Here is a 23,529-nt window from a genome sequence, read left to right as displayed (position 1 = left end):
AAATCTAGTGTTTTGTGTTTGCGTTTATTTGACATTTTTAACTATAAAAACAAATACGTTAGCACGTGCACGTGATAAATTTTGAGGTTAGACTGCTAGTCGACGACGAAGTGATCAAAGCGCTGCTTTAAACTTGTCGCGATGAAGCGAATTTTGAAGTTGGATCCTAAACTACATCCTTATAAGCTCAAGTTAAAACAGGAATTGAAAGATATCGACTTTGGAGCAAGGTTGACATTTTTTGAAGAAATGCTTAGTGATTTTCCACTTTTGACAACATTTTTTTTAGATGAGGCTCATTTTCATTTAAATGGGTTTGTAAACTGACAAAATTGTTGCTATTGAACCGAAACATATCCAAAATGAAACACCAAAAACCTCTCTTTAATCCGAAAGTAACGGTATGGGGAGCAATCTCAAGCAAAGGAATTATTGGCCCTTTGAAGATTCGCGAGCACGAAACATCACCGTTAATACCGACCGCTATGTTGAGATATTAGAGGGATATTTGACTCCAGAATTTGCTAGATCAAGAATAGCGAATACGAGAACTTGGTTCCAACAAGAGAGAACGATCTATCACACATCAAATGACTCTATGGCGGCTGTGAGATAGATGTTTCCTGCAAGACTAACTTCCAAAAGAGGTGATATCCCTTGGCTCCCACGTAGCTCTTACTTGAGGCCTCTTGATTTTTTTGCGGAGACACCACCTCAAACATAAAGTCTATAAGAACAATCCGAGGGACATCAGCTAAAGCAAAATATGGAAATGGGAGCAATCACTCGTGTTTAGGGGAGTAGCGTCTTAGAGATGAGGGCCGTCATTTAGATGATGTTATTTTTAAAAAATAAACTTCATTTAATTACCTAATCATCATATATTTTATTTCAACAATACCTTGTGTATTTATTTTTTTAGCCTATACTTAATAAAAGCACGTTCTATTACGCCAACCTGTATATGAAATTTAAAAATGTAATTCATACTTTTGTTTATTTTACCAAAGTAAAAAAGAGAAAAATAACATAAAAAATTATAGTCAATGTAATACTAATGAAACTTATAATTGGCGCAATATAAATGAAACAATACAAAAACCAGAACTAAGTAAATTAATTAGAAGAGATCTTTTATATAATTATTATATAAAAAAATATATATAAAAAATTTTTTGTTTGTTTTTCTAAAACTCGGTGATTAACGTTTACTTCTAAAATAAAACCTTCAATTAAAACGACAGATGAAATTCCAGTACTCATAAAGAAGAGCTTCAGAAGATATAGAAAATTTTGTTAATAATTGTGAAATATGTGAAAAGAAAAAATATGATAGAAATCCTCTAGTAATTAAATTAAATTTAACTCCAGCAGCGAATTAACCATTTGGTCATGCACATCGATGTTTTTAAGATAGCGAGTCATGTTTAACAATAATGGATGCATTCTCACGTTACGGTCAAGCTTATCCTATTTAAGTAAAGCTGGTGTTGTAGATAACGTATTAAATTTCATTACTCATAATAGTTTACCGTACAATATAAGAGCTGATTGTGGTTCAAAATTTCAAAATAACGACTTGCAATATTTTTGTAAATTATATAAAATTGAATTGCACTATATCACAGCAAAAAAAAGAAATTCTAATTCACTTATCGAAAGATTTTATTCCAGTTTAATTGAACATTTTCGATTCCCTAGAGAAACTAACAGGGATTTAACTCAATTTATAAATAATCAACCCTGTTCTCCTCATACAAACTTTGAATTATCCTACGTATAAAATCTTGTGAAGCTTTGCCAACTAATTTCAGTTTTTCTTTACATGGTTTTCGATTGGGAGAATGATCCACAGTAACACCTTTCGTGACTACTAGAAAATTTATTCACTCTAGTTAATTTAGCAATTCTTATTATGTTTGCATTATCAGATTGCTGAATATTTTTCTTTTTTAAACAATCGAATATATATTTAAAATAACTTGCTGTGTTTGTATAGATATCTAAATTTTTATTATTAAATTCATACCTGTCTTTATTCTCACTACACTGTGCAATTTCATTGTCTTAAATCGCCCATGGTCTAAAGAACGCCATATTTCTATTTATTTAACGAAAATTTATGAATTAAATTAATCTCACCTAGCCACGCCACTGCTTATCGCAGAATTTTTGGCTGGCATATTTCAAAGAAATTGTGTACATAGGGCTTCGGTCAATAGAAATGGATTTATGGTTACGATTCGATGTTTTCATTGTTAAACAGTGAAGATGATGAGTCCACGTAGACTGACGGCTTGCTAGATGTTTATCGAATCTTATACGAGGAGTAAACATTATTTTTCATCTCTTAATTTGGTATAAGTGCCGTGAGTTTTTATGAAATATTGATTATTCCTCGCATAACTGTTTTCTGTAATTGATATTGGGAGAACTATAATTTCCAGTCGAAAAATTCGAGAAATGATTTATAAAAAGGAACAAATTCCAAAATTTTAATCATATTTTCCACTTCCACACTTAGTAATTGAAATGTTACCTAAATGTGCTTCAGACCGTTATTTGGAAATAAGAAACATATCAATCATTAGGATTCCAGAAAATTGTAAAATTCAAATAGAAAATGGAATTTCTCCAGCTAAGATACAACTTAAAAAAGGAAAGTCAATATTTTTGCCATAGCTAGATTTTAAGAAATACAAAAAATTGGATTATTTTCAATAATATTAATTTTTATAGTTATTTTAATATTTTGGTTAACTCAAAAATCAAAGAAATATTTTGAAGAAAGCAGAATATTGAAGAAAAGAAGAATGAGGAATTCGAAATTGAACAAAGAAGACAGGACCAAATTATTCTTCATTTTTAGAGATGGAGAAGTTACATCTAGAAAAATCCAGACGCCTTTAAAAATTAGAACGTTAAAAGGTTATATTTCATAAATACTTAATTTATTTATATATATACTCTATTTATACTCTCTATTCTGCACTCTATAATATACTCTATTTATTTCAATATAAATAGAAGTTATTGTAAATACAATTTTAATGAATTTTGTTGACTCATTTATCTAATGAATTTTATTAATTCAATTGTTGAGATTAATTAAGTTCTTTAAAAATTTGTAAAATTATAGATTATATTTGTGGCGTTTTTGAGAATAGAGTTAAAAAAAAAATAAAATTTCGGTAGTGAAATTTATAATTCGATGTAAGTTTTTATATCGAAAGCTTGTAGACCTATGATTTCGATACGGATGACAAAATTACATTGGAGTTCCTAACATTATTGTATCTTTTCTACTTATTCATAAAGATATTGAGTTTTTGTATTTTCATCAATAACTGGAAACATAAAAACTTATAATAACTTTAGCTTAAAACACGCAAATATCAAAAATCACATTTTTTTTATAACGAAACAAGGGATATAACCTTTATACAAGATTCTTCTCATATTTGTTTTATATAAAATGTAATTTTTGATATTAACGTGCTATTAAAATATTTTTTCTATTGAGATTATAATAGAATGGCTCTTACCAGAACAACAATTTGATTTTGAATTTTGCATGCATCTATTTCTTTCACTAAATTTCAAAATGTTGTTTTTTAAAGGGCATCGCATTTAAAAGGTCCTTATCGAGCTTCTTTTGCCCACACCTAGCTACACCACTGATAAGTAAGCATTTCTAAGCATGCAATAATAAACTACTATAGTGAATATAAGTGCTTCATGTCATTTTACTTTAATTCCAATAGTTTTATAAATAATACAGTTCAATAATGTATCTAATACGAGTACTGGAAACCACAGAAGTGTAACGTGAAGTTATTAATTTCTAATATTTAAATAAAGGAGAATTTCATTACTATTTTTCATTGGCATTGAAGGCACGTGGAAAAAATCAAGTGTTTTCGTTTTATGTATGGCAATCCATTAAATGGCTTTGTGAAAGAATGCAGAATTCGTTTTATTTCCTCTTGACTATAATAAATGAATTGGGTATTTGCCTGTAATAATCCCTCGTTGGTAGTTGGTAATCCCAAATATTCAGTAGTTGTAAGTATGTACTTGGAACGTCGTTAAATACGAGTACATGTATAATAGGGTATTAGACATTGTTAAAAAGCTAATTACTATTGATTTTGATTTAATGCTTCTAAATGTTCTTGATTTTAGGTCTCTTTTGTTTCAAAACTAGTTTTTTTTAATAATTTTTGGAAGAAAGATAAAAAGTGATTTCGACTTTTCTTTAAGTCTGTGTCAAAATATGATATATTTTTATTTATATACATATACATATATAATTATTAAAAAAAAACTAATTTTAAAACAGAAGAGACCTAAAATCAAGGACATTTAGAAGCATTAATATATCAAAAGGTCCAAGAAATAAGAAATTAAAGATTTTTATTTATTGTTAAAAGTTTAAAAAATTCCTTCCAATATTTGTTGCAAACAATAATGTTTTTTCAGTTTCAAATTTGTTCATAATCTGTGTAACAATAAGTAGGTGAATGAAAAAAAATTAACTTGTGGAGTAGAATCTTGTGGTTTCCCCCTTAATTGTGTAGTTTCTGCAACTACCAACCAGTATCACAAAACATGTATGACGAACATATAAAAATAGGTATATAAAAATTGGTGAGTTAGTTAAAAGAAAAGTATTATTCAATATGGTAGCCCTGACAAGCTCAGCTGGTCATGAAAGGCGGCGAATGTTACAATAATGGCTGGAATGTAATGTCCTTAATTAGACAATCAATTGTAAATTCTTGAAAAATACACAGTTGGAATTAATTGTGTGTCTTAGTTCCACCTTGAATGACATACTTACCACTCCTGTAAAATTTCAAATAAAATATGCTAAAACATAAAAGTAAACATAGAGAACATTTCTAAAATAAAATAAAATATGTCAGAACGGTGATTTGATTGGGGTGAGACTGAATGTCTTTCACTGTACTTTTCACTGGTAATTTCAATTCAATTTCTAATCGAGAGGACTTGTAGATCCCTTGTAATGATGTTATTGGACGTGGAGCCTTTCTCATCATCCTTAAATCTTTTGAAAAATATCTCGATATTTTTTATATAGGATTAAATATTGACTTATATAACAATAACTTATTGTCAATGAATTGTTGTGATTTTTCGCCAATTATCCAATATAATTTCCGTGAAGAGTTGTTTTCTCCTAGAACGTCTCCTATTCAAATGGATTCCAAGATATTTGGCTTTCTCCTTCTGTGGAGTTTCATGCTCATTTATTGTAATGGAGGGACAGTTTTCTCGTCTGTTTGTGAATATCACGTGGATGGAACTCGTTAACTTAAATCTGACATCTTCTTAACTATTGTTGTAGCCTGTCGAGATTTGCTTGAAGGATTTGTACTCGTAATGCAGTTTGAGGATGTCAGTGTGAAGCTAGTGAAACAGTGTCATAGGAATATGTGGTTATAAGTGTGTTGTTATCTGATGTGGGGAATTGTCTGTATATAGTAGCGGATTCAAAACGCTACCTTGGAGAACGTCTGCACAGAATTTGAGAATGAGGAATTAATTCAGGAGAATGAATTTTCTGATTTGGTAAAGTAGACCCAATTGCCAGACTTTATCGAAGGGCCTGACATACATCGAGGAATATCCCGGAGCAGTACTTCTTACATTCTTTATACTTGCTCAATGTTTCTCTCAAAATCCAAATTGTTTCTTTGGATTAACTTGGTTTTCAATAAGAATGGGTATTATTATGGTTTTAAATAACACTTTAGCTAGTATTGGTCTATAGAAAGTAACTCCTGCAGCCAATTTCCCAGGTTTAGGTTTGAGGATTATTTCAGCTAATTTCCACTGAAAAATAACTAGTTGTGAGTATTGAATTATAGCTTAAAGTTATGAAGAAGTTTGGTTGTAATGAGGTCATGACCCGAAGTCTTTCTGGTTGTTATGAGATTAAAGGCGTCTATGGCTCCAGTTGGAAAGGAGAAGTCAAATATCGATTGATATTAATTTTATGTTCGTCTATTTTTGCGGAGTTAGGTTGAAAAACATTATGTGGGTGCTTTGCGAAGTCTACTACTTTTTTTCTGCTTCTTTTTCATCAGTGACCTTCAGAGTTGCGGATGTTTACAAATGAAATTTATTAAATTGACCATTTCGCAATTTAGTTCTCTTTGTGTTAACTATCACCGTACCAGTAATTTTATTTTTTTTTTTCGTCTAACTTATCAATGTTAGATGGAATTATGGCAGTGGGCTTCTTTGCAGCCAATAATGGTTTCTGTGCTTCTGAATTTAGAAACGTTTAAATTTCAATGTAAGCATGTACTAACTGCTGATTGGATTATTCTTTTATTTATCTACGTGAAAGTTATGATATATAAAAATAATTATAATTTGTGACATTAAAATTATAGATTTTTTTGTTCCTATTTACATTTAGAAACGATATAAACAAGTGAATTTCTGAAATTTAGTTAAAGTATCTTCCTTTTTAATTGTGATATTCTTTTTTAACAAATCAATTTAACATATCAATTAAATTTCTTTGCACTGTCCTATCTCTGTGCATTGTTAACAATATTTAATTTAAATTTTTTTTATGCCATATTATTTATTTGTATGAACCAAGTCCTCAAGACAATCATATTTGGAACTTTTCGAGCAAGTTGTAACCACTTTTTTCGGTCCTCTACTACTTTTGGTACATGAATAAATAATTCTTTAGGTGTTTTAAATTCCACGGGAGTGGAAAATAGTAATAATAGCACTCATTCACACAAGGAAGTTATAACAGTTACAAAAATTATAGAAGGATATCGCTACTCTGTACTAGATACAAGCTCTTTGAACGTATAATTGAAGATAGACTAAGTCGGGAGGTAGAAAATTAAATGATAGACAGGCAGCATTTAGAATCAATAGATATTCACTTTGATGCAAATAACAGAAAAAATAGCAGATACGGTCAGTGGGATTTATGTTGCAGTAGTTGATTCAGAGAAAGCCTTCGATAGTACTGCTAAACATAGTTAGGAATATACAAGAAAATAGAGAATGTAGTGAGAGTCTGCGGAAAGACGACTAGTAGTTTTGTAACTTACAGAGTGATACAAGGAGGAGTTTTAATCCAGTTATTGTTTCTTCTAGTCATGGTCGAAATAGCTCAAAAAGTGAACAAAGAAAGAAATGAAACACACATAGGATGCAACAGATTGAGACCAGTCTACATAAACGAACTAATGTATGCAAACTACCTAATAATATTCTCTAACACAAAAGAAAAACTAGAAAAATATAGAAATGGAGTAATACTGACTTGCAGATAAACATACAAAGGAAAGAAATAATAAAAATATCAAACAAACCAGAAAAAATAACTGTGCAAATATAGGCTGAAGGAAAAATCGTATGACTAAATGGAAGAATTGATGAAGATAAGATAAGGTAAAGAATAAAATAGCTTCATATTTAGCCCTGTATGGAGTATTCTTCAACAAAAAACAGATAACAAAACGTGAGAAAACGAGAATCTAGGAATCAGTATGTACCAATGCTGATCTATGGTTGCGAACCGTGGGTGCTAACCAACAAATTGAAGCGAAAAATAATAACATGTGAGATAAAAATACTGAGAAAAATAGTGGAGGTGAAGAGACTCGAGAAAACAAGGAACGACATAATTAGATGCGAATTAAACATAGTGAGTGCAGTGTAAAAAATTGAACAACAATTGTGATGGTTTGAATACATAGTGAGAATGAAGGGGAACAGAACAGTTAAAGTGATATGGAAAACCGAAGCAAACAAAAAGAAGAGAAGGAGACCCAGAAGGCAAAGGAATGGAGAAATAGCAAAAAACCTGAAAAAAGAGGAATAAACTGGAAGCGACCTAAACAGGAAGCAAACGATAAACTTGACCTCTACACCTATGGTAGAAGAGGTTTCGGATAAGTAAGTTTGTAAGTATGTGATTTGAAGAAGTTTGAGTTCAATGCGGCACTATACATCCCTTATATGTTTTAAAAGTCATTCTATAATACAAATCTAAATAAACACTAATAATGCTGTTAACTGTTCACAAGTTGACTTTATTCTGATATCATTTATTGGCCAAATTGGTTATGAACGTTTTAGCAGGAAATGTAAACCAACATTTCAAATGATAATAATAAAAAAACATATTATAACATTTTGCATGTCAAATTAGAGGTGAATATATCATTTAGACAACTTTTTTCAAATTTGTCAAGTACCTTATTATATAGTTACGATAATATTTACATTGAAATTGTCAATTGAATGTCTAATTCATCATTATAACATACAGCAAGTATTTTTTTAAATAGATGTTTTATTTGTTACTTGTAGTTTATTGCATTAATTTGAAGCCGAATATTTAACAAAGGCTAGACTTAAAAAATTTACGAAATGGTGAAAGGTGGGCGACCTAAGCGTGAACGATCTTCAAGCGTCAAATCTCCACTATTAAAACAATTAAACAAATGTGCAGTTCGCTGATTAAATGTGTCTTCTACTGTATCTATAGTTTATTTGAAAATACTTGATAGCACAGTTTTCAATACAAAGATCTTTACAATATTGGAAAGCAAAAGAAAGTCAATATAGATAACTGTTAATTTGATGTTTCATTAAATTTTGACATGACAACTAGGAAAACTAGGAATAAATCACAAATGAAAATAAGGAGTGAACAGTAATTCTATACATCTGCGACGAAGAATATGAAATTATATCAAGTACCCACATTTATTTTGATTAAAATATTATACTACATAATAGATTCGGACATTTTACTGAAATGTAATCATAAATATGGAATTATACTGCTTAATTTAAAAAATAATTGCAAATAATCTTTGTATTTCTGGCAATAACTTCATATGAACTGATTCATTCATTATTATATATCTAAATATATAAATTTCAATTCATTGTATTGTTTACTGTACTAACATATTATGTTTCCAGATTTTTTTCCTATACTATGACATGTCTAGTAGCCTCACATAATTAATGAACAAGTGTAATGTATTGTTTCTCGTGACATATCCTCTCATTTAAACCCAGATTAGTTCTATAAGTTTACAGTGATAAGGTGACAACATAGAGTTGATATTAAAGATAAGGAAAGCGGTATGTAAGTTGAATTGCTTGGAAGAGAGAAAAAAAGAATCGATTTACCACTCTCATTCTCTTTGTACTTGCTAATAAAATCAAAATTTATTATTCTCCTCCTCGTTTGCCGCTTGCACTACTACTACCAAGAGGTGATGGCGATCCAATCAGAATAGAATAGAGAGTGGTATACCGATGTTCTTTCTCTTATTATCAGCAATTTGGGCCCACTTGAACAACATATTTGTTTTGCTATTCCATATACACTATATTTATTAAATGTTTGTGAAGTGGTTTACAGAACTAAAACAGTTATACCTCTTGTGCCACACTTCCTTTGGTTATTAGCCAATCGAAGAGCTCTTTTTTCCATTTAGGGTTATGTATGTGTTAGGCACCAAGAGTGCGATGGCGAGACATACAAAAATATGGAAAAGTTCATACATAGCCAAAAATAGTAAAATGAATCTGGTCCTAATAATGGTCTTCTCAATTTTCTGATAAGGCTGAGAATAATGTACATTTAGAGCTAAGGAACGCAAATATATTGATTCATTTGAAATGTGATGCTACAAGTGATTGTTCAGAATTAATCAGAAGGTACTAGAAAAGTGACCACCAGACTATCATCATTATGCATGAAGAGAATGTTTAAATACGTAGAAGATGAAATATCAATATGGACAGGCTTATAGTGATGAGAGAAGTATAGGGAAAAATAAGTGAAGGCCGATCCCCTATGAGAACGTATCGTTACACCAATTTGAATATCGAAAAATTTGGAAGGAGGCAGTAAAAAAGGAAATAGTTACATTCCAAAGAGGCTAGGACTCTCATGAAGGAAATAAAGAGCAATGTGATAGAGAGATGTGATAAACGCGAATATGTAAAAGGGTAATTAAAGGGCAAGCTGACAAAACAATCAAGGGAGTTCACAAAAACTTATTTATTATCTTACTTCATAACACCCTGAAATCATTAATTTTTTTCAAGTGTAATGGAATCTAAACTACGAAATGCACACAAATAATTGTGTGCTGAGCTAATAAAAAGCACTTGAAGATACCTTAGTTAATTGTTTAAGTAATACCAATAAATTGTAAAAAACATCTTCCCAATTGACCAAATATATAAATAAAACTATTGCAAATTCCAAGTTCCAAAAAACAAAATGGAAGCAATACAAATTGTGAATCTTAAGTCGCGATCCACATGTTAGATATACATATATCACGGGCTTAGACAGACGCCAGCAAATAAAAAGGAATTTTAAGGAAAGTTTTTTATAGCGATCAGTTAGTTCCACCGCGACTTCAGTAGCTGCTTTGTGTAGTATTAATAACCTTTAAACATAATAGAAATGTTACCTATCACTAAAAGGAGGAGCAAAAACCATCTATTTTGCTATTGTAACCAGAGAAATAGAAGCATCCGAAGAATTACTTAAAAAGCTATTGCACTGATGTAGACAACATTCACCAGCATTTAAGTACTTTATTGTATATAATGTAATGTTTTTCGAAATTTATTCACACTATTTCTATCGGTGGAGTTAATTTATAACTGTCTCTTATGTTAGTCTTAACTAACTGGTTATTTTTTCTGTTTCGTTCTGTTCACTACGACTTTTTAATTAAAATTTAAACTCGAATATATATCAAGATGGATATCTCTAAAATTTTAGAAAGTAAACAAAACATAAGCAAATAAATACCGCTTATTGTAAAAAGCATGCATCGAAGGCAATATCAAATGCGCCGACAAATGATTCGGCATATTCTCCAAATTTTAGAGCTCAAGTATAATCGGACGGACCGACTTTGAAGCTTATGTAGTGGAAGAATGCGTAACAATAAAATGGCAAAAAACTTGAAGTTCAAGTATTGCAGATACCACTTAATCACTGTGAACTTAACTCCATTGAACTAATCTAGGCTCAAATGAAGAAAAATATCACGTGTAATGATATAACATTTATACTTCAAAATATTAGTCAATTATTATGTAACTCCATATCAAAAATTTTTCCGGATTATTGGCAAAAGTCTATTTGACATGTCATAGAAGAAGAATTTTGGGAACTTGATATTTTACAATCCGATAGAGAAAAGGGAAGGAAAATGATTCTTATGAGAATTTGAGGAAACTGATCATAATAACTGAAGTATATGAAACTAGTATCCGAAATACAAAATCAATTTCAAGTAATATCCTTACAAAGTTTCTTCTTTCTTTAATGTAAACAAACTGCTTGTTTTTCCTCGTATCCTCTTCCCTTTATTATTAGAGAGGTTGTCACTCCATCTTTTGTGGGATCTTCCAACGTCTAGGGGCGACTTGTCTCTAGCTATTTTGACTATTCTGTCGTTATTCATTCGATCTATGTGTTCGTTCCACTCTCTCTATCTTCCCAGTATCCATTTGTTTACTTTATCAATCTTATATATTCTTCTAATGTCCTCGCGTAAAAAAGTGTTTTTCCAGCGATCCTGCGCACTATTTTCATTTCGATGGTTTCTAATATTCTCTTTGTGTTCGATGTGTCTGGTCTGGTTTCCGCTGTGTATCGTTCAGGTAAGCTGAGGTTCGTGCTGCTTTTGCCACTTGGTTTCTTACCTCCGCTTCGATATCACCGTATCTTGATATTTCTAGTCCTACATATTTAAATGTCATCTCTTGTTGTATAATTTCATCATCTACAACCAGTTTGCATCTGATAGGTGTTTTTGAGGTGGTCATGCATATCGTTTTTGCTGCAAATATCTTCATTTTCAAATTTTTTGCCGTTGTGTTGAATTTGAATAGCAATCTCTGTAGGTCATCTTTGTTTTCTGCAATATAACATCATCGGCATAGCACAGGATCTTGACGTCTTTGTTCCCCATTTTATACTCTTTCAGGTTACGAGTGCTTTTTATTACTTCGTCCATAACGATGTTAAACAATACTGGGCGAAGAGAATCTCCTTGTCGAATACCATTGTTCACAGGAATTTCTTCGGTAGTTATGCCATTGATTTTGGCCTGCATTTTGTTTCTTTGGTTAATGTTTTCGATTGTTTTTATGATGTTACATGGGATTTGCCTGTTGTAGAAGGTGTACCACGTCCACCAGTTGTATTGGACAAACGCCCGGTTTGTTATACTCGATAGATTTTTCAGTTATTTGTCGCAGGGCAAATATCGCATCTATACAAGATCTTCCTGATCTGAATTACTAAGTTTCGCCAGCCTAAAATCTAGTATACTTACTATTGAAGTCATTTCGTGTTTGTTGTCACTGAGTATAGAATTATTTGTTAATGCCTTAAGGTATACTCATTTGTTATGATATATTGTATTGACATCACAATTTATCAATGTTTACTTTTTCGCTTAACAGTTTTGTAAGTAAACCTTTACCATAAAAAATATGCTTTCCTGCATTTTCAAATACATTTCAAATTAAAATTGGAAAAAATCAATTATCATTTGTTTAAAATTGAAGATTCCTACTTAAAGGTAAATATTATTGTTAACCCCTTGATGTTTAACTTTAATTATGGAATTGTCATGTAATATACGTTAAAAATATTTTTGTGAGGAATAAAGATTCATTACATTCATTCTACAATATCAAATTTTATATGTAATAGTTTTGCCCAATTGTAACTGTGGCAAAAAGTCTATATACATGTATTTTTGGAATACTCGTTACAGCTTACAAAGATTATTGTACGAGACGAAATATTTTGAAACGAATTATACTCAAATTATTTGTTACATAAATGAAAGTGAAACAACCAAATTCAGTTATTGTTTAAATTTCATCACAGCAGTTAATAACAATGTTGTTATGTGGACAATTTAGTCATGCAAGAATCAACCGCGTTCAGTTCAAAGTGAAGAAAATATGGTAGAGGTACTACTACAACTTTCAATTAGGGTCAAGGTCACCTATCGCAATTGTAAATTGTAGATTTTCCTAAAAAAAGGAGTACCGTACCTGCACAAAGTTTATCTTAAAAAACTAAGAGGCATAGCAATGAACATTGTTTATTAAATGTTTTTATAACTTCTCTTTTCCACAATCAATTCAAACCAATAGGAGGCGAATAGATATACTCGTACAATCTATCATTATGGATATATTTCATTCCATAATATCTATCAAAGTATTATTGTCTCCATCCTGTGTGCCACGTGAGCCGAATGCCATAAAAGCTTGTAATTGAACTTCATGTGATATAACATGTAAAGGTTGGTGACAATAATACTGTATTTTATGAACTATTAGTAGAGTACCAGTTAAAACATTTCGCACTAGAGTGGAGGAGTAGAGAGGACCGTGAAAAATGTTTTTTTAATTTCTAAGATCAAAAGGAAAGGAAAGGGTAATCTATCTTCTTAAATGCATTTGTTTTCCTTCTATGCCTATTCTCCATAATAAGCCCATCTTGTTCCACAGAAAGGGAGAACTTCTCATTATCATCACATCATTGGATGGAATACTACTAAACTGGAGGAGACCAAAAGTCATCTTTATTCTTAAAATGGATGAGGATAATTGGACAAACTCGAAATAATTCAAACCCATCAGCAACACAACGTTTGCTTAAAAGCTATGGAAACGAAGCTTTGAATTTCAATTGACTGAACAGCTACAGGCAGTACTAGAGTACGAAGGAGTAGCCATCTGCCCTTCTTGGACATCTATCATGAGGTATAAAAACGTGCTCTGAACTTAAGGGCGGAGGCACACGTTCTGAACACATAACCCGGATAAAGGCCCTGATTGTGCTAAGTTATAATTTTACATTAAAAGTTCCTTAGTCTTTTTGCAAATTAGAATTATTATTATATAAGAAGCTAGCTATTCTTTGTTTACTTCTTTACCAAAGGAATTATTTGGGTTCATCCTGTTTTAGAAATAAGACAACTCTATGGTTTTTTGAATATTTCCGATTGTCATTCGATGTACTTCTAGAGAAGATAAAAGTACACTTTCAAGGACAAGATACTAACATAAGAAACTATTTTGCATACAACTCTCCAACTGTTTCTCGTTTTCGTTTTGTGGCTATAAATATCTAATATTCAGGCCTTTCTTGTACTAGACTTGATAATAAATCTACTTCCGTTGATGTTATGATTGCGCACAACGATACAAGGACATTGCCATGAGAGAGAGAGAGAGACTGAAGTGTTGAATTAACGTTGGCTATGGGTGATGCTACCCTCGAGAACTATGATGGACAATGAAACTATATTGGTAATCACACAAAGAGAAGTAAACGAATTTGAAGGTACCTTATGCATCATTATCCAAAAAAACAGTAAATAAAACGAAGATATGGTGCGAGTCTGTGGGATTGGGATTAAACTCAGACAATACCATGGTATATGGCTTAACCTAGGCAATTATTCCAAAACAACAAACCAATTATTTAGTAAGGAATTCAGGAATTATATCTACGACACCACAACAGCCATAATTTATGCAAAAAATTGTATACTGCGATTGATATACACTATCATTATCATGCTAATAATAATTTATTGAGCAATTGCCTGGCAGGAAAAACTCAAGCAACAGTCAACGAATCAAAACTTTAGCATTTAAAACCATTTCAGACCTAACTTCACAGCACATTAGCGTATAAAGACATGCCAATACGTCTATTATCAGTATGATTAACATCGGATTCTGAAATGGAAGAATCATATACTCATGAGAATGGAAAAACCTTGTGGCAAAACTTTTCTCCCAAAATTCCTCAGATATGAATTATCAAACATATAATTTCTAATGAAAATCAGTATTACTAAGTGATGCTTCAGAGCCGCAATAGAAACGGAAGTAGTTGTATACGAGCCAAGAACAAATACTTCCTCAATAGGAGCCCTAGCAACAGGCGGAAGTTCTAGCTATTGGAGGGTGTCCAGAATTCAATTAGGATAAGAACTATAGGAAAAGAGAATGCATCGACCTTAGTACTAAGTTGGAATTTATGGAACCATTGGAATTATTCATAGTGAAAACACTGTTTACACCACGACTCACAATTACACTGTCTGACGCGCGTTTCGATAAGTAAAGGTAAACTTCACCTTCGGTCTCTGAAGACTATAACATGATTATCGAAACGCGCGTCACACAGTGTAATTGGTGTAGCGGTGGTGTAAACAGTATATTCAGTATTCAACCTTAGTACAACAAACCTACTCGTTCTAATAGGGTTTCTAACACGACACTGTTACTTGAGTTAATACCTTACGAGAATAAACGTAGGTCTTTTCTCGGTCACTTCAAACCAAAATTTATACTATATCTTTACGATAATAGTTTCCAAGATACAGCACCTTTTCTGGCTACTCTTACGTAGTAAATTAAAAGAACGTTCAAATAAATACATAACTAATATTTTTTATGTATATCACAAGAGGTACAATATAAATTGAACTGTCCCAAGCGCTGGGGAAAATGAAATACTAAAAATTTAATAAATCCCCAATCGTAGAAATTCCATTGATATTATATATTATTTCGGAACAACCTACATAAACTTTGTTTGAATGAGACAAACGTATTATTTCATTGGCCAATTCTTGGCAAAAATAGTAAAATGTTGTAACTTGAGATCAATCGATTAATCAATACACCTATCAAATTTTTTATCGCTCTATTTCTACAACGGTCTTACATACGGATCTGGAAACCAAACCCAATTTTTGCTATATAGCGGCTTGGTTCTCTTGAGCGGATGTAAGTGTTTGATGATGAGGGCGGCGCTGATATTTAGAAATGCTAGAGATTGTTGGGAGGGTAGGGCAAAACAATTATTCTTTGTACTTATTTAACTACTTTTATATAATAACGTCACATATTAATTACTTTTATCCATAACAATTCATTACTTATAGAAATAATAATTATTTTTATTAGGTTAACACAATTTGACACATCTCTTGATTACAGCGCTGACCTGGCGGCCACAGAGTGAAATGAACCTACTCTGCTACCCTCGTTTCCAGACCTGTATGTAAAACCTTGATTTCTACGTTAGTACTCAGGAACAATTGAAATCACAATAAATACTACACACAAAAAATGGTTTGGACAATAACAAATTAATGGCTAACAGGACAGTAAAAGCAATTAATACATGCTTTTAGTTTTTCATTAGTAATAGATGTCTAGAGAAAATACCGTAGCTGTGAGACTAAATTTGCTAGAATTTTTTGGTCTGAAGTCGAATACAACATTTACCATGAAGTGAGAGAAATGTGCCTATCAATGTTACTGTCCTCATCCAGCGTTAGTCGTCAGATTATTGTGCCGGTAATGTTAGAAAAAAAACAGGCATACTTTTATGCTAATATGGTAGATAATACCTTACACAATCCTCCAGTTCCACATTATTTTCCTTCCTTCCGTCACACTCTCGTATTATTTTATTAGGCAGTATACTCATATTTTAAGTTTTTGACGTTTCTGGTTACATTAGACAATATTCATGATCAGATTTTTGAATATTCAAGAAATTTCAGGGAGTTATGATGTAATAAATAATATTATACAATGAAGTAGCAACATGAACTCATCTACATGGATTGGAGAGTAGTGGGATAGTTATTTGTGTATATGAAAGAGTGTCAGATAAAATGTGTTGAATAAGGGTGGCGCCACATTAGCATTGGGGTAAATTTAATAAGAATTCTTTAAGATTATAGTTACTACGTTATTTCGTACAAAGCAAGACATTGAAATTTTGCATGAGTCAAAAATGATATTAAATTTTTTAACTCGGCACACTTTACTTTATGTCCAATTGAACATTCATACCACACCCTTTACTTACACCATGGCCATTCTGGTATGTTTTAGAAATGTTTTTTTTTATATAGAGTTGGATACTTTTCCAAATTTTCTACCACGTGACATACTTTTCCTTACCTCTACCCACAATAATTCAAATGTTTTAGTGGATGAGTATAAGTATGTTGGGTTGCATGAAACAAAATTGTTGATTAATAGAAAATCATTTATTGAAGTGGATATTTCAACCTAATACATTTCTGAAACAAAATGAGAAGATTAAACGCCTAAAAGCTGAGATTTTAATTAGTACAGACATCGGTAATTATTTGAATAATGCTTCCGATAAAATTTATTTAATTGCCAAGGTTATTGTTGAATTTGCGATTGTAGTGTAGTGTTGACAATATTTTCAACACTAATGCTAAAAATTCTGCATCAGGTGCTATAATTCATGAACATAAAGATGAACAGTTAGGCGAGTTACAAATTTCATCAGCATTAGCGGTCAGTTCATGAAATGAAGTTGATATATCACTGTAGCTTGTACTCGGAATTATACTTCATGAAATTGCTATTTTATGAATAATAGATTGATCAACGTTACCCTTATTTCTGTTAAATTTGCTTCTGATTCTGCAGGGTACTATACCCTCGTAGGATTATTATAACGTTAATTTTTCATATTTAAGGATACTATTAAGTACCTTGAAATATTTGCTTACATTAACCCCATTTGTAACCAGCGCACTCGATTTTATCATAGAAAAGTTCCTCCCCAAATGTGAAGTGTTTCATACTCTAGATGGCTTTCTTATATAAAGCAAAAGATATATTTCCTAAAAGTTCCTTCAACGTTTTTCATTCTGCATATAGCTTAATTTTTCGATAATAATTAAAATCGTTCCTTTCCCAGCATTTTCAATATAAACACGAATATATTATCTTTACTATTCCTCATTAATCGATGTGAGTGAATATTGAATATTGAGAGAAAGAAGTCTTAACACGTAAGGGCACTTTAGCTAGTGGATTATGGATGCTTTTCTAAGTATTGTTGTTGCATAAAATATTTATTTTTTAGCATAATGTATAAATCAATCATATTGATTTAAGGGACTGTATATTTGTATATTTGGAGCGAAACAACATCACGTGGTTCGAGAGAAATCGGATCTAGCTATCTGAAAGTATTTTTTTTTAAAATAATGGTGAGTATTTTTTTTAATAATTATAACGTATAACTGACTCCTGTTTTTTTTTCTCAATATGTTCTAAATCTACCTAATGAAATTAATACTTTATTTTGCTTTTCCGACTCCTTTGGGGACAGAATAAAAACCTAAATATTGCCAAATATTTTTTGTTTCTGGTCAAACTCACACACGTCAATAAAATTGACCATAAATTCTTAGAGCCTGGCTCCTCATACATGGAGTGCGACAGGTCGTTGGTCTACTCGAGAAAAATGCGAAGACAAATCTTCACATATTCGTTCTGATCACTAATAAGAATTGTGTTTGGTTGCAGAAAAAAGCAATTAATGATTTTTTCTTTTAAAAGTGCAAGAAGTGAGAATTTTCCGTTTATCGACTCTAGAAATTGCTCTGTATTGTTTGATATGAACAAACTTAACAGAAATTGTCTGCTGCGAAACGAAGATGATTTCTTATCTATTTTTATTCCTTCAGCTTACCATGACTTCTATAAGAACTTGCCACATCAAAAAACCAGACAAAAAGCCAGACGTAGATGCTGACGAAATGGGCCGTAGACTAGATCCTGACGAAGAATATTTTTTTCTTCCACTAATATTCATATGTTCTTTCTACGAACGTTAATTTATCTCTTTTGTGTTTTATATAAAATTATTTTTAGCTTATGAAATTTTATTCACAAAATTTGGAAACAAAAACGTACAAGTGACTTCAGAATAAAAACCATCAATTTACCTATTTTTATTTAAACATTCTCAACTAAATAAGAAAATAATTTCTCTTAAGATACGATCTGGGTAACATCCACAGATTTTCTAAGCACGTAAGAGCTTTTTACTCGATTTTCTTCGTTTCACCTTAATATTACTTGTACCTCTTTGCATCTAACCCCTGTAATTCAAATCTGCCGTAACTTGATTTTTGATTTTTCTTAAATAAGGTAAAATGAAGTAATGATTTAGTCCCAGTTTACTTCCAAATCACGGGTTGTAACTCCCCCAAATGGTTCATAAAAAATAGTGAAATACCAACAGATTTAAGGTGCATTTTTATTTCCTATAGTGAATAAAATTTGATTTTAACATTTTAATGATGGCAGGTTATATTTATCAAAAGTGTATCAATGGAATTCATATGAAAGAATGTTTAAAATATCATCTAGAATCAGAATTATTATTTCATTACTAGAGACGACCTCAACCATATTCTTCTTTTGATAATTTTATTATTTTTTGTGACTCCGTAGATAATACATGTAAAAATATCAGTTGAGTATTAAGGCCAATTCATAAACTTAACTTTCCGTTTGTCGTTCCCATTCGCGGGTGACATTAGTAGCAAATTTTGTACCTTATTGATAAAATTAATTTTGCGGCCGTCAACCTAAAAATGTTGTTATTCTTTTTGACATGTGTATACACAGAGAGAAATAACCCCAACATCAGGTTCTAACCTCATAAGTCAAAATCACGTGACAATCGCAAACGAATGTGAAAGTTGTTACGAACTTCCGACGGGAAAAGATCATATATGTAATACTCCTATATGGACAGCTTCTATCAGTGGAAGTTGTTTCGACTAAGTGAAACAAATAGTGTATCGTTATCTCTCTCCTCCGGGCGCTTCAGTTAGTTCTGCGCATGAAGCATGCGCAGTATAGATAAAGTGTCTTGAACGAGAGAGAAACTGAATACTGTCGGCACCGTAACGTAGAGACGTTTTTTCCCATAAGAACTGTCCATATAGGAGTATTATATATATTCAAAATATTAATTTATGTTGAAAGTCACCAACGACATACCGATCGGCAAACGGCGACGTCAAACGTCAGCTGTGTCTTATGCAATTTAATTTTTTTAAGTTTGTAACAAATGTAAACAGCAAAGTCAAGTTTATGAAACGGCCTTGAATGAATATGGAATTGATTCTTTTTGGTTTTTTGATAGGTAATTATAAAAAAGTGTTAATTTCCATTTAATTACACGTAAAAATTTGAAAAAACTGCAGGAAGAAAATGATTTGATAAAATCACGATAAGATTCTTCTGAAATGAAATTATTCATCTGTTAAGTTATAAGATAATGTCATGCGGATTTATTTTTCTAATTACTCAGCACGTGCATTATTAATCAACGTCTCTTGGAACTTATCCAAAAAATAATTTGAAAAAATACAATGAAAGCTTCTAAAGGTGTTTACTTAGAAGAAGTATGTATTTCGCATATTTCTCACTTCACTGTGCATATATTAAAAATGTGTTAGATCTGTGAAAGTGTAGTGTAGTGAAAATAATGTATACAAACAGATAAAACAGTGCTTTGCTAATATCTAAACAAAAAAAATCCGCTAATGAAATGGAAATATATCAAAAAAAGCTTTCTATACATATATTTGTCAGAAACAATTATTATTAACACCAAAATACACATTGAGACATCAAGACTTACTTTGGCATTCTGCTTTAGATAGTGTAGCAATAGCTAGCAATATTATCACTGAAAAATAAAAGCATAGGAAATATTAATTTGTTTGATGCCGAAGAATTAGTTGAGCTTCTTTTCAAATAATTTTTTGATCAATTACTTGTTATTTTTCGAAGAAGACAATTCAACCACATTGAATACAAGCCTTATATCAAGTTTTATTCGAAAAATATTGATAACCTGAATTTACGCTGAAATATATTGAATTTATTTAGACAGTGATTAACGTTTCATTATCAATTATTTAGGAGCTGCCAACAAAAACACGTATAAGTAATTACTATCTGCTGTAGTTTCGACAGGATAGATAAGAGTTTCGTGCTTGCTAAATCGAGGTATTTAACTTGACACCAATGTTGTAGAAATCTTAAGCTTCTTTTTAAAAAAAGAAGCCAGGGTTACATCCCTTATAGAGTTTTGATTTAGCCCAGAGGTTTCAAAAAATGTTAGTTATTTAACCGATTCTCACGCTGATGTTTCATGTGAATAAAAACATTATTTGAAACGGTTAAAGAACAGTGATTGTCTACCATTCAATAGTAAAATACGTTCTTAGCTCGGGTTGTGATCCTAGTATACCATAGTTTGTGTAATTGTTTTGATAGAAGCCCATTTTTAGTTATTATTTAAATTGTCAAACAGCATAAGTTGGCTGTGTTGGTATAGACACCAGCGGTAGTTGAGGTAGGTCCAAAACGAAGAAAAAGAGGATTTACTTTATAAGCAATTCAACCAGGGAACGTAGTTAAAGTTAATCAAAAATTAGCTCATATAAGGGCCTATTCTATCGTCGTCAGTGCAAGTTCAATATTCCCATTTTATACTCACATATCAAAAATGAGTTAAAAATGGATCAAATAACCGAGGCCTTTCCCGGAACTGCCTTCTGTGGAGTAGGCAGCCGGTCGTACGAAGCTATTGCAGTGTCTGCTCAATGACTATACACAAGTTAGATAAGAATGGATACCTACATCGGTGTAAACGAGGAGGCAAATTTAATCCTAACACTTTTACAATTTGTTCATTACATTTCAGAGCAAATGATTATGAAAGAGACTTACAAATGAATTTATATAATTTATAACTAAGTATAATACTCCTCACCCAAAACTCCCAAATAAGTTTAAAAGTCAAAAGAATAAAATGTTTTTCAATATTTGTGGTTGAAAAAATATAAGTATAAACATTACACGAAGCTTTAATTCTTGCTTTAAATACCATATATTATTTTAGGTCTTTCCATGCGCAAAGTCTTAAAAATATTGCATTCCCTACTTTGAACTTAGATGATGGCTATGAGAAGTCCTTGAAAATTGGCAAGAATAAGTAGAATTGTTAAAATAAATATAAAGATGAATAAATAAATAGTACCTACCTACATTAAGATTTTATGATATTATAGGAGTGAGTTTGATTTGTTATTATAAATATTCCTAAGTCATATCTTTTTTATTCTTTCATGAGATTTACAAAAAAAAATTACGAAAATATGCACCCCACAAAAATTATCGCATCACTGATATTTTAGGATATTTTTAATACTTTATTTTAGTTTTTTGGGACAATCTGTATATGTATCAACTTAATAGATATTTCTGGTTTCTTACCATGGGAAAAAATATCACAATTTCTTACAAATTTTTTGGAAGCAAAAATGCTCCAGTAAATCATTTCTGTCTTAGAGAATGCATTGAGATCGAGAACTTTCTAAGCAAATTGTGTTATTGTATAGTGAAAATTTGAATTTATTTTGTCAATAATGGATGTGCCTAAACGTTTAACAAGACATGTGACGAATGAAGAAGCCACTAGAAAGGGCAGCTAACCAGAAGACCCTGACAAGGTAGCGGAAGGGTAACTTCGGTAGTGGATGATCATTATTTGAGGTTAACAGTGTTAAGAATTAGGGATACCATCGCTCGAAGGCTGCAAACAGATCTGTTGGCTACTCCTAATGTCCGAATAAGCCTACAAACAGCTCAAAATAGAATGAGAGAAGCAGGTATACGAGCCAGAGTACCAGCTAGAGGTCCACGTCTTACCAGAGTACATCGAGTAACAAGATTGAAATTTGCTCGAGATCCCGCAAATTGGAATATTCAAGATATTGGTCCAATATTTTATTCACGGATGAATCAATATTTTGTCTGTATTCATCAGATAGGCGTGTACCAGTATATAGGCGACGAGGTGAACTGCACGATCAGGTTAATTCGTGTCAAACTGAAAGCTTTGGTGGTGGCTCTATCATGGTTTGGGGAGAAATTTCTTTCGAGGGTCGTACGGAGTTAGTACCAGTGAATGATGGAAGACTAAATGCTGACAGGTACATAACCAATATCCTAGAACCTCATGTAGTGCCATATATGGGTGACATATATCGGTGACAACTCTGCAAATGCACGATAATGCTCGTCCAGACGTTGCTAGGGTAGTTCGGCAGTACTTAGAAGAGGTCGAGATACCCATCCTGAATTGGCCTGCACGTAGCCCGGACCTTAACCCAATAGAACATGTCTGGAACCATCTAGGATTGTAAATTCAGCAGCATCCGGCACCAATAAGAACACTAGATGATCTTCAAAATGTTCTTTTTAACATCTGGGAAAATATGCCACAAGGATACGTCCAGAACCTGTTTAGAAACCTTCCAAGACCAAAGGAAACTGCTAAGTCCATTTGTTTGTACAATATTTTTGATTTTTTCTATGTTTTGGTAAATCAAACTTTTTGTCCTCTGTAGATTAAACTGATATAAAATAAATGTTGCAAAAGGCGTATCTATTGGTGTTTTAATTCGTAATAATAATGAAATCCGAAAAACAGGCAACACATTTAAAATATTTAAAAAATAACGAGTTATGCGATAATTTTTGTAGGGTGTA

General features: G+C 31.7%; 1 protein-coding gene across 3 annotated transcripts in view; it reads right to left on the bottom strand.

Annotated features, from left to right (window-relative positions):
- LOC130896686 (protein quiver) overlaps positions 1–23,529 on the bottom strand; it is a 68,614-nt gene that overhangs the window by 25,393 nt on the left and 19,692 nt on the right. For 2 of the 3 annotated variants that reach the window (XM_057804945.1, XM_057804947.1), the window contains exon 2: positions 20,609–20,656. The exons of the other annotated variant lie outside the window; for it this stretch is intronic. In XM_057804945.1, coding sequence (XP_057660928.1) covers positions 20,609–20,656 — 48 coding nt within the window. The remainder of the gene's footprint in view (positions 1–20,608; positions 20,657–23,529) is intronic. 3 annotated transcript variants of the gene reach the window in all.

This window comes from Diorhabda carinulata, chromosome 7 (assembly GCF_026250575.1).
Source record: "Diorhabda carinulata isolate Delta chromosome 7, icDioCari1.1, whole genome shotgun sequence".
Lineage (NCBI taxonomy): Eukaryota > Metazoa > Arthropoda > Insecta > Coleoptera > Chrysomelidae > Diorhabda > Diorhabda carinulata.
The sequence above is the reverse complement of the archived record's forward strand: the minus strand, read 5'-3'. Positions and strand labels throughout refer to the sequence as shown.